This window comes from Globicephala melas, chromosome 8 (genome assembly GCF_963455315.2).
Source record: "Globicephala melas chromosome 8, mGloMel1.2, whole genome shotgun sequence".
Taxonomy (NCBI): domain Eukaryota; kingdom Metazoa; phylum Chordata; class Mammalia; order Artiodactyla; family Delphinidae; genus Globicephala; species Globicephala melas.
Window position 1 is genome coordinate 12653655 of NC_083321.1, and position 12837 is coordinate 12666491.

The 12837-nt window shown below is 38.5% G+C and overlaps 1 protein-coding gene across 1 annotated transcript in view; it reads left to right on the plus strand.

Annotated features, from left to right (window-relative positions):
- Positions 1–12229, plus strand: part of FNBP4 (formin binding protein 4) — a 38237-nt gene extending 26008 nt beyond the window's left edge. Inside the window, exons 16-17 of the mRNA XM_030864407.3 lie at positions 8410–8567; positions 11155–12229. Coding sequence (XP_030720267.1) covers positions 8410–8567; positions 11155–11245 — 249 coding nt within the window. The 3' untranslated portion in view covers positions 11246–12229. The remainder of the gene's footprint in view (positions 1–8409; positions 8568–11154) is intronic.
- Positions 12230–12837: the final 608 nt, after the last annotated feature.

Sequence of the window (12837 nt, forward strand, 5' to 3'; positions counted from 1 at the left end):
GAGAACCCTATACCCATTAAGCAGTCACACCTCATTACACCTGCAGTGAACATTTGGGTGCATATGTCTTTTTGAATTATGGTCTTCTCTGGGTATATGCCCAGTAGTGGGATTGCTGGGTCATATGGTAGTTCTATTTGTAGTTTTTTAAGGACCCTCCATACTGTTCTCCATAGTGGCTGTATCAGTTTACATTCCCAGTAACAGTGGAGGAGGGTTCCCTTTTCTCCACACCCTCTCCAGCATTTATTGTTTGTAGATTTTTTAATGACGGCCATTCTGACCAGTGTGAGGTGATACCTCATTGTAGTTTTTTGCATTTCTCTAATGATTAGTGATGTTGAGCATCTTTTCATGTCTTTGTTGGCAATCTGTATATCTTCTTTGGAGAAATGTCTCTTTAGGTCTTCTGCCCATTTTTGGATTGGGTTGTTTGTTTTTTTGATATTGAGCTGCATGAGCTGCTTTTATATTTCGGAGATTAATCCTCTGTCGGTTGCTTCATTTACAAATAATTTCTCCCATTCTGAGGGATGTCTTTTTGTCTTATGGTTTCCTTTGCTGTGCAAAAGCTTTCAAGTTTCATTAGGTTCCATTTGTTTGTTTTTATTTCCATTTCTCTAAGAGGTGGGTCAGAAAGGATCTTGCTGTGATTTATGTCATAGAGTGTTCTACCTGTGTTTTCCTCCAAGAGTTTTACAGTCTGGCCTTACATTTAGGTCTTTAATCCATTTTGAGTTTATTTTTGTGTATGGTATTAGAATTTCATTCTTTTACACGTAGCTGTCCAGTTTTCCCAGCACCACTTACTGAAGTGCCTGTCTTTTCCCCACTGTATATTCTTGCCTCCTTTGTCAAAGATAAGGTGACCATATGTGCATGGCTTTATCTCTGGGCTTTCTATCCTGTTCCATTGATCACTGTTTCTGTTTTTGTGCCAGTACCATACTGCCTTGATTACTGTAGCTTTGTAGTATAGTCTGAAGTCGGAGAGCCTGATTCCTCCAGCTCTGTTTTTCTTTCTCAAGATTGCTTTGACTCTTCGGGGTCTTTTGTGTTTCCATACAAATTGTGAAATTTTTTGTTCTAGTTCTGTGAAAAATGCCATTGGTAGTTTGATAGGGATTGCATTGAATCTGTAGATTGCTTTGGGTAGTATAGTCATTTTTACAATGTCGATTCTTCCAATCCAAGAACGTGGTATAGCTCTCCATCTGTTTGTATCATCTTTAAGTTCTTTCATCCGTGTCTCATAGTTTTCTGCATACAGGTCTTTGTCTCCTTAGGTAGGTTTATTCCTAGGTATCTTATTCTTTTCGTTGCAGTGGTAAAGGGGAGTGTTTTCTTAATTTCATTTTCAGACTTTTCATCATTAGTGTATAGGAATGCAAGAGATATCTGTGTATTAATTTTATATCCTGCTACTCTACCAGATTCATTGATTAGCTCTAGTAGTTTTCTGGTAACATCTTTAGGATTCGCTAGGTATAGTATCATGTCATCTGCAAACAGTGACGGTATTTTCAGTTAATTTTTGTATGGTGTCAAGTAGAGATCCAATTTCACTCTCTTGAGTGTGATACCCTGTTGTCCCAGGACCATTTGTTGAAGAGACCATTCTTTCCCCCATTGAATGGTAGACCTTATCTAAAATCAGTTCACCATAAACATATGGGCTTATTCCATTGGTCTATATGCCAGCACCACGTTGTTTTGATTACTATAACTTTGTGATATGTTTTGAATTTGAGACGTGTGAGTTCTCTGACTTGGTGCTTCTTTTTCAGTATTGGCTCTTCAGGCCCCCTTGTAATTTCATATGAATTTAAAGGTCAGCTTTTCCATTTCTACATAAAAGGCCAGTGGAATTTTGATAGGGATTGCATTTACCTGTAGATTGCTTGGGTCTTATTACCTATTTAACAATATTGAATCTTTCAGTCTGAGCACAGGATTCCTTTCCATTTATTTAGGTCTTTAATTTCTTTCAGCATTGTTTTATAATTTTCAGTGTACAACTCTTTCATCTCCTTGGCTAAATTTATTCTCAGGTATTTTATTCTTTTGCGTGCTATTTTAAGTGGTATGATTTTACCCTTTTATCGTTATGTAATGTTCTTCTTTATCTCTTTTAACAGTTTTTTACTTAATTTCTATTTTGTCTTGTAGTAATCCACTTACCCCTTCTTTCTCTTGGTTACAATTTTCATGGAATGTGTTTTTCTGTCCTTTCACTTTAAACTTGTGTATGTCCTTAGATGTAAAATGAATTTCTTATAGACGTGATCAGTTTCAATTGCATTTTGTTTTTTTAATCCATTCTGCCAGTATTGTAACCAAAGAAAGTGGGGGTTCCAGCTGCTCACCACTCAGAAGCCAGTAAAGAGGCAAGGTTGGCGGAAAGGGAAGTTTGCTTTATTTTTGATGCTGGCAACCCGGGGTGGGAAGGAACTTCTGTCAAGAGGCCAACTCCCCCCACTTACAGTCAGTGGACAAGAACTTTCATAGGTGAAGGGAGTGGGCTACAGGCAGAAACAGCACTGTCAGCTCTAACAGTCCATCTTGAAATTGGTCATGCGGTGGCCTGATCAGCATCATCGTGATTGTTTTAGGTACAATTAATCTTCAGTTCCAGGGTCAGTTTGTTCCCATTTCCTTGAGACCATTTCTTGGAATTGTGGCAGCTTATGTCATGGCTACAGTCTGGTCATCATGTAGTTAACATCTTCCACCTGGTGGGGGTTTCAGTATAAGACGGCTCACAGGATGTGGCTCAGAATATTATCTATAGCCCTTGAGAAGGAACTAAAGGTCCTTAACTATGCTTAATGACTAAACATTTATTACTTGGTCTCATTTGACTGTTTTCCTTTGTTTCTGCATTTTCTCATTTCTCCAATGAAACTTTTTTTTTTTTTTTTTTTTGGCTGCGCTGCTTGGCATTTGGAATCTTAGTTCCCCAACAAGGGATTGAACCTGCACCCCCTGCAGTGGAAGCATGGAGTCTTAACCACTGGACCACTAGGGATGTCCCTAATTAAACTTATTCTTTGGCTGAAGTTTTTTCACAGACAAAATGTAGGCCAAGGACATGACAGGAAGGGACCATAGGGTCCTGCTCCATTGCAGTATGTGTTTTTTGATTGTAGCGTTTAATCCGTTTACATTAGTAAATTAATAATTTACTATAGTAATTACTGATAAGGATTTGGTATTCCTTTTGGTTGTTTTCTGTATGTCTTAATAGCTTTTTTGTCTCTCATTTCCTCTCTTACTGCCTTCCTTTATGTTTAGTTGATATTTTTCAGTGACACATTTTGGTTTCTTTTTCATTTCCTTTTGTGTATATTCTATATTTATTTTCTTTGTGGTTATGGTAGGAATTACATGTAATATCTATTTTAAACTGGTACAGTCAATTGCAGACAAAAACTCCTATACAGACGCACCTCCACTCTGTTATGTTATTGGTGTTACAGATTATATCTTTATATACTGTGTACCCATTAATGTAGACTTGTAATTATTTTTTATGCTTTTGTCTTTTAAAATCTGTAGAAGAATAAAAATTATGAATCAGTATCACAATAATACTGGTTTTTATGTTTGTTCTTGTATTTACCTTTACCAGAGAACTTTAAATTTTTGTATGACAAGTTACTATCTAGCATCTTTTCATTTCAGCTTGAAAGACATGCTTTAGCATTTCTCGTAGGGCACATCTAGTGGTAATGAATTTTCTCAGCTTTTGTTTATCTAGGAATATCTTAGTTTTTCTCCCTCAGTTTTTTTACATTTATTTATTTATATTTTGGGCTGCATTGGGTCTTCCTTGTTGTACGTGGGCTTTCTCTAGTTGCAGCGAGTGGGCGTTACTCTTTGTTGTGGTGTGTGGGCTCTAGGCATGCGGGCTTCAGTAGTTATGGCTCACAGGCTCAGTAATTGTGGCTTGCGGGCTCTAGAGCGCAGGCTCAGTAGTTGTGGCATACGGGCTTAGTTGCTCCGCAGCACGTGGGATCTTCCCGGTCCAGGGCTCAAACCCGTGTCCCCTGCATTGGCAAGCAGATTCTTAATCACTGCGCCGCCAGGGAAGCCCCATTATTTCTTACATAACATCTTTGCCCTTTTCTCCTTCTGAGATTCCCATAATGCATATATTGGTCCATTTGATGATGTCGTATAAGTCACTTGGACTCTGTTCACTTTGCTTCATTCTTTTCCTTTTTGCTCTTCAGACTCAATAACTTCAAATGACCTATCATCAATTTTGCTGATCTTTTTTTATGCCTATTGGAGTCTGTTGTTGAAATAGTGAATTTTCAATTCAGTTGATGTATTTTTCAGCTCCAGAATATTTCTTTGGTTCTTTTTAATAATATCTGTCTCTTTGTTGACAGTCTCATTTTGTTCACGTCATTTTCCTGATTTCCTTTCATTCTTTGTGTTTTTCTTTAGTTCTTTGGGCACATTTAGGACAGTTATTTTAAAGTCTTTGTCTAGTAAATCTGAAACCTTTCTTTCTTCTTTTCTTCCTTTCCTTTCTTTCTTCTGCGCTGGGTCTTAGTCGTGGCACATGGGATCTTTTAGTTGCGGCCTGCAAACTCTTAGCTGCGGCATGCATGTGGAATCTGGTTCCCCATCCAGGGATCCAACCTGGGCCCCCTGCATTGGGAGTGTGGAGTCTTACCTACTGGACCACCAGGGAAGTCCCAGCATGTGTTTGTATGCTTTGTGATCTTTGGTTGAAAACTGCACATTAGAAAAAATAAACTCTCCCAGTCTTTGCACACTGACTGTGTATGGAGGAAAACCTTCCTTAATGAGTCCAACATGAAAGTGCAACATTTTTTCAGGCCTTTCCTGGGCATATGTGTTCCCTGGACATGTGCTGTTTTTTGTTTTCCTTTCCCCTTGTGTATTTACTTTTAATTTCCCTAAGAGAGCCACACCTGCTTCTTCTGTGAGCCTTATATGTTCTGTTGTATTCCTCTGCCCATGATCTTTTGCCCCCATCTGTCCACATGACTTCTGTCCCACTGTGGTTTTCACATGCCGCAGCTCCTGCTACTGCCTTCACGGTTTCCAACCTGAGACCCAAAATATGCCACCATTCCTGGCTGACCTCCAAGTTAAGACAGTATTGAAACCAGTCCCTAAGGCAACCACAGACAGTCTAGAACATATCAGACATTCCAGTTATTTCCTTCCACCTGGAGGGGGAGAACTGAGAATTGGGCCATTTCATCCCAACCACATTGGGGAGGGTGTGTGGAATAAGGCAAGCAAACATGCCACAAAATTTCCTGTTTTTAGTGTGGGTTTTTCTTGATTGGGTGTTCTCTTGGTTGCTCAAGATCTTTGACTGGTTTCCAGAGTTCCCACAAAGCCATTTTAGTCAGTCTCTATTTGTTTATATAATATTTCCATGGGGAAACAAGGGCTTGGAGCTTCATAGTCCTCCATCTTTCTGACATCATCCTCATGAACACTTTGAATGTCCTAAATTACCTAAAGAAACTTTCTCATCAGCTTTTCCCCTCCCAGTGAAGTGTTATAAAAAATCAACAGTGACAGGATAATGTCTTGAATTAGATTCTTGTCAGACAACTTACTCTACCACATACAGTTCTCCTGAGCCAACATACTGTTGACCACCTACGTGTCTTTACTTTGTTTACCAGTCCCACTACTATTCATTCTTTTATAATTAAATTGTTAGAATGATCAGTGCCCAGGAATCATTTCTCTTACGAAGCCTTCCTTGGCGCCCTGCCTCCAGTCTTCCAAGAGAGATAATTACTTCCACCTCCATTCATTCAACAAGTAATTTTTTAGCCAATCATGCTTTTATAGTCATATAAATAATAGTTTTGAAAATCCAGTATTCTACATTAATATGTCATTTTTATGTACCTGTTATCTGAAAACAATGATCCATCTCTTTAGTGTTACCGGCCATTTTTAAAGGATATAAGAGAGTGGGGGGGGTGGGCAGTGGGATGAATTGGGAGATTGGGACTGACGTATATACACTGATATGTATAAAATAGGTAACTAATAAGAACCTGCTGTATAGCACAGGGAACTCCACTTCCCTGTACAATGAAAACTAACACAACATTGTAAAAAACTATACCCCAATTTAAAAAAAAAGATATATACTCAGTACCTCTGATGTTCAAGAATATTTAAGACCAGTGTGTATTTTTGCTGAAGAGTTTTGTGTGCGGTTTACTAGAAAATAAACTAGAAAAAAAGGCATTCTAGCCATTTAATCTTTATTCCTCTGGCTGCAGTGTTCCCATATTAAAAACGTGTTCAAACAGCCAGTGCAACTCGGGATCCATGGTTTTGAATGTGATCGGCAGTACATAACTTCTGAAACATAAAGTACTTTCCCATGACAAATAGAAATGAAATGCACTACAAATTTTCAAAATCCTATGGAAATCAGAATGAAAGCACAACTCTACCTAGATCTATGTTTTTTAATCATACTTGGAGACGTTCGGCGAGAGCTTGTAACCCCAGTGAGCTCTCTATGCACAGGTGACCGTTATTAATTCATGTTACTTTTTACTCAGTTGGTTCCATGCTAACCCAGATGAGCTATGTTGGAGCTTGCTGGAAGGGTGTATATGCAGTGGGTCAGGTTGTACCACAGGTGAAATGACAGAATGGAATGTGGGAAGGTGTGTGGAGCAGAAGGTTTAAGCACTATAGATGGTCATTTCCCCAGAAGGTTAAAAACTGTCAGTGACAGTCAAAATAGGGTATCGAGCAAGGAGCCAAGTAATTTTAAAAGACTGAAAATATTAAGCTGATTTTCTCAACTTTTTTGGGGACTTAATCAAGAAATGTGTTTTCTCTTAAGTGCAGGCCGGAAAAAAAGCTTGGGTCCTTATACCCGATCCTCACAGGAGCACAGCACTCAGTCACACCTATCACTTGAGTGCCTGCTTGTCACGTTTAGAGTGTAACCTGGCCAAGTCTTCAAAACCGCAGGGATAAAAAGTGGTTCTTATCAATGTCTAATACAGTGTTTCTCTAAATTCAAAGACCTAATCACAAATATCAGCAGGTATATTTTGAATACGTACTGTGTCAGGCATTCTCTCTAGGAGCTCTGTGTTCTGTAGCTAACCAACGAAATCTCTGCTTTTGCTTTTGTAGAGCTTTTCTGGTGGGCTTGGAGAGGGTATGGGGGGACTGGGTTGCAGAAACAGATAAGCAGATATATGTTCAGTGTTTAAAAATGCAATGAAAAAAAGTGTAAGAGGACAGAAAGTGACCTTTGGGAGGTGGTACTGTTTCATGTAGATAGGGTGGTCAGGGAAGGCATCTTTGCTAAAGAGTGCCATTGATCAGAACTCTGAAGGTAGTGATAGAGCAAGCCATGTTGGATATGTAATAAATATCACAAGCTTTTTTTACTGTGAGATTATGTTTATTATAGGCAATTTAGAAAATGAAGTTAAGCTGCTAGAAAAATTTATTATTGTATCTCCTCTTAGAACTAGTCTCATCATTAATGTTTTGATATACCTCTTTGCTTTTTTCATATTTAATTGTTGCCTTTGACTCTGTTGGCTCTTTCCAGAAAAGCTGGTCATTTGTTTCTCAGCACTGTTTCACTTGATGTGAACACTGCATCCATTTAAAATTGTAAAAAGGTACACTGTGATTCTTTTTTCCTTTTTCTTAAAAAAATATTTATTTATTTTGCCTGTGCTGTGTCTTAGTTGCAGCTCACAGGATATTTAGTTGCGGCATGCAGACTCTTAGTTTCAGCGTGCATGCAGGATTTAGATCCCTGACCAGGGATCAAACGCAGGCCCCCTGCATTGGGAGCATGGGGTCTTACCCACTGGACCACCAGGGAAATCCCGGGTACACTGTAATTCTGAGAAAATGAGACAAGGGCAAGAGTTTTGAATTTCATAGAATAAGGCTAAAGAAGATGTTTCTGACTTGATCTCATAAAACACCACATTTACACTTTTTAGTTTTTTTTTTTTTTTTTTTTTTTTTGCGGTACACGGGCCTCTCACTGTTGCGGCCTCTCCCGTTGCGGAGCGCAGGCTCAGTGGCCATGGCTCACGGGCCCAGCCACTCCGTGGCATGTGGGATCTTCCCAGACCGGGGCACGAACCCGTGTCCCCTGCATTGGCAGGCAGACTCTCAGCCACTGCGCCAACCAGGGAAGTCCCCCAATTTTTAGATTTTTAACCAAGCTTTAAGTTTATAGTTGGTAGAAATTTCTGGCAAGAACTTAGAATGGTATTTATTTTTGGTGTTTCTGTTCCTTTAATTTTGAAGGTCACTTATTCCTTCGAACTAAGGAAAAGATCCTGATCTCGTGTGAAGGACTCATGCACTTGTTTTATGTATTATATTCCTTTGTTACAGGCAAAGAAGAGTAAAACCAAAATGCCATCTCTGGTAAAGAAGTGGCAGAGTATCCAGCGTGAGCTAGATGAAGAGGAGAATTCTAGTTCCAGTGAAGAGGACCGAGAATCAACTGCACAGAAGCGAATTGAAGAGTGGAAACAGCAGCAGCTGGTCAGGTAAAAGAAAGAACCATAGATGGCGTGGATAGTGGTGGTTGTAGCTGTGGTTTTAGAGCCATCATGTTCTTAAAATCATAGCCCTTAATTTGATTCCTTTACAGACTTACCTAAGTAGTTTTTAGTTCGTAGAAATGTTTATTTCCCTATAAAAATTATAATCTAGCCTTTTTCAAAATCAGAAACATCAAATCTGTAATACTTCTCACTGATTGTTCCTCTTAGGCAAAGAGCTATCTTAACCCTGAGCATATGGGGAAAAATAGTCATCCCCATTTACCATGTAGCTCCAAGAGACTCTTCTATATGTATATTTTTAAATTTTACAAATAATTTACAGACAAAAAATAAAGAGGAGAAAACTTAATTAGAAATTTTAGTAAGAATCTAAACATAGCTAACTCAAATTTTTATTTATTTTCATGGTTTTTGAAGGTACACATACTGAAATGAGCAACATTCTTTGAATGCAACTAATTGCTCAGTTGTCATGCGTAACTTGGAACATACTCCTCTCATAAATGGTGCCAGATTTCAGGTTCATCTCTGATAGGTTCTAGCTTATCATTACTTCTGGTTCTTGCACTTGCAACCTCCATAAATGCAGTACTTATGAAAATATTGGGGGGAGTTCCCTGGCGGTCCAGTGGTTAGGACTCTGCGCTTTTACTGCTGAGGGGCCCGGGTTCAGTCCCTGGTCAGGGAAAGATCCTGCACGGCATGGCCAAAAAAAAAAAAAAAAAATTTGGAGAGGATAGCCATCTTTGCTTCATAATTCAAAACATTTTCATTCTTAGATCCATAAACACTAATTGGAATAGTCATTCCAGTGAATTTTTTTGTTCCTAAAATATCTGTTTCTCTCCAGCCACTACACACCTACTTTCAGCATTTGTCCCACTTACGAACCTTATCAAATAAATTTTAGCATGTAGCAGTATAAAACCTGAAAGGTTTCTAAGGAAAATGCGATCGATGGTCCCAGTTCTTGTTACAAAATATTGGGTGAAGGAGGTTGTTCAGATTTATTTATTATTTATTTATTTATTTATTTTTGGCTGTGTTGGGTCTTAGTTGCAGCACACAGGATCTTTGTTGAGGCATGTGGGATCTTTCATTGTGGCGCGAGGGCTTCTCTCTAGTTGGGGCATACTCGTTTTCTCTTCTCTAGTTGTGGTACGTGGGTTCCAGAGCACGTGGGCTCTGTAGTTTGCGGCGTACGGGCTCTAGTTGAGGTGTACGAGCTCAGTAGTTGTGGTGCTCGGGCTTAGTTGCCACACAGCATGTGGGATCTTAGTTCCCTGACCAGGGATCGAACCCGTATCCCCTGCATTGTAAGGCGGATTCTTTACCACTGGACCACCAGGGAAGTCCCAGGTTGTTCTTTTCAATGAGACTACTGTATTTCCTTTTTGACCTTACATTTCCTTACTTTTACAAGAATGTGTTGTTTTCCTTCAGTATGTTCACTCATCAGTCTTGAATTTGAGAAGATTCATCTAGATTATGGTCCTCTTATCACTCATAGTCTGAGATTTTACTTATCCAGTCAATTTTACCATCACAGTTAGAATCTACAGTGCCTCTGTCTCTTGGCATTTATCTGATTGTATAATATTGGGGAGCGGTAGGGCAGACTATGAAGATGTTGTCTCCAGACTTCTTGTTTACTTCCTGGAAAGGAGATGCACTGTTTTGGGCAACACAATAAGAAAGCTGAGGGGTGGTATTAGTGGTAATTTATTTAACTTTTGTATCATCGTTGTAGATGATTCAATTATTCTTCAGCTTTCTTACTATTTTAATCTTTTTTTAATATTGCTGGGAATTGACTAATGATTAATTCCTACAGTGATGAAATAAACTATTTCAAGATGATCGGAAGTCACAAAGATTCTGTAATTAATCTTAGCTCATTTTGTATTTATAAAAGGGTCTAAGGCACCCATTCTGGTAATTGTAAGTTACAACCTGAGTTTTTGTTTGTTTTTGCCGTGCTGCGAAGCTTGTGGGATTGAAGCCAGGCCCTCGTCAGTGAAAGCATGTAGTCCTAACTACTGTACCACCAGGGCATTCCCTAGAATCTGAGTCTTAATCGGTTTTATAAATGATTGAATAAGCCATGAGAGATCAATCCTAATTAGAACTGATCAAGAGAGTCAAAAACGTTAGGTCCAACGGTCCCTGATGGTATGTTAAGAGTTAAATATATCTTCCTATGTGTTAAATATATCTAAGATAAAGAATCATAACTCCTAGGGACCAAGAAATACTTTTACAAGAATGTGTTATTTTCCTTCTGTATGGCTTCAGTGGTTGCTGGGGAGATACAAAAACAAATATGCACTTACATATAAATAAAACTATAGAGAAGAGTGCTTTGTATGTGTTTGATTGACCTATCAATTAAGAAATTTGATGAAGAATAACGCTGGTACTTAGCTGAGAAACTTGAAACATTTTCATGAACATAGATAAACTATGTCACATTTTCGGTTTCAGTTAGCTTTTATTTGCTAGGAAATAAACACTTTTTCGTTCTTTTTCTTTCCAGTGAACTAATTTAATCTGTACGTTGTTTTCACAGTGGCATGGCAGAGAGAAATGCTAATTTTGAAGCCCTTCCTGAAGATTGGCGAGCAAGACTGAAGAGAAGAAAAATGGCTCCAAACACATAGTTTTTTAAATTTTTATTACTGTTTTTTTGTTTGTTTTTTTAATCATTTCCGAGTCTTAACCAGTCTTACTGTTGTCAATAAACTATAAATGTCATGAGGGAGAGCATATGATGAATTTCCTGGGCAAGAGTATACACGTACAAAATTGCCACGTTTGTGAAATGTAATTTTTCTGTTTTGCTGAAAGGTGAGGTGACTGAATGCTCTGACCTGGCTGCCTTTATTCTCACACTGGCAAACTCAGCATGTTAGGTACATTAACCTCATCAGTCTGGAACATGTGGTTCATGCGTATGACACCTCTGTAGAGGACTCACTGAAGAAAAGTGAAGGATTTTCCTGCCTCATAGAGGCTCTTGTAGTTCCTAGTGTGGCACGCTCTCTCTCATTAACTTCTTCAGAACAAGTGCAATTAAGAAAGCAGCTCTATATTTTGCCTTGCTTAACTGGGATTATAGGAATCTCTTTCTGACCTCTTCCTCTAGTCTGCCACCCCTGAAGTGCTGAGATACATCAAGTCGTTCACCTTGTTCTAACAGATGGCCACACTCTTCAGAGTATTCTTTCTCACAAATTCTAGAACTGATAAAGATAGCTCAGTCATTTCACATACTAGGTGGCATATTTAAATTACAGTATAGGTGGCAGCAGCAGCAGGTGTTTGCGTCTTTGATTTTGAGAATTTCCTCCTCACGTATGTGGCAGTAAATGTAACAAAAGCCACTGTATGTACTGATGTGTCTCCATTGTCTTACCTTGGTCCAAAGTTCACCTTCCATTTATGTGTGAATGTATTCTCCATAAAATTCCAGTATTTAAAAAGCCAGTTTACTGTTCTGTACTTTCTATTGTATCACAATCAGGTAAAAGTCACTTTAAACTGAAGAAAAAGCAAATTGTGTTTTAAAGCTGTTTGTATTTCTCCAGTTTCTGACCTTGTAAATTTGTATATATGCACTAATAAAGCTTTTTTTATACTTCTGATTGATTGTTCTTTTGCTCCTGTTTTGCCTGTTAACTCCACGATTATGTAACCAAGACTTACTTTAAGTCAATTGTTTTTTCTAATCAACTATAGTGTAAGGTATGTGCAAACATTGAAGAACAGCTCCAGGGAAAAAAAGCATCAGGATCTTGAGCCCGTTGCGGGGTGCGAGGACGGGGTTAGAAAAACAGGCCTCTAGTACCAGAAGGTGTGACTTAAATTTTGGAGCTTGTAGTCTGTAATATTAGCTAGTGTTTGGCCTACTTAAATCCTGGAAATGATGTAATGTGGTTAATATTGTGAAAAAAATAAAGGTGCTTTATATTTTTTCCACTAATTACAAAAGTTATGTATACTTAGAGTCATGTAAAGTTAACCAAAGACAACAATAGTTAGAATTTTATTCTAGTATATTTATATGCATATAATTGTCTAATCAGTGTCATGTATGCTTGTGTTGGTTTTTTACCGTTATGTATTTCGGTGACCATTTTGTATATAAATTGTTTTTCTGGGCTTCACTGGTGGTGCATTGGTTAAGAATCCACCTGCCCAATGCAGGGGACACGGGTTTGATCCCTGGTCTGGGAGGATCCCACATGCTGCA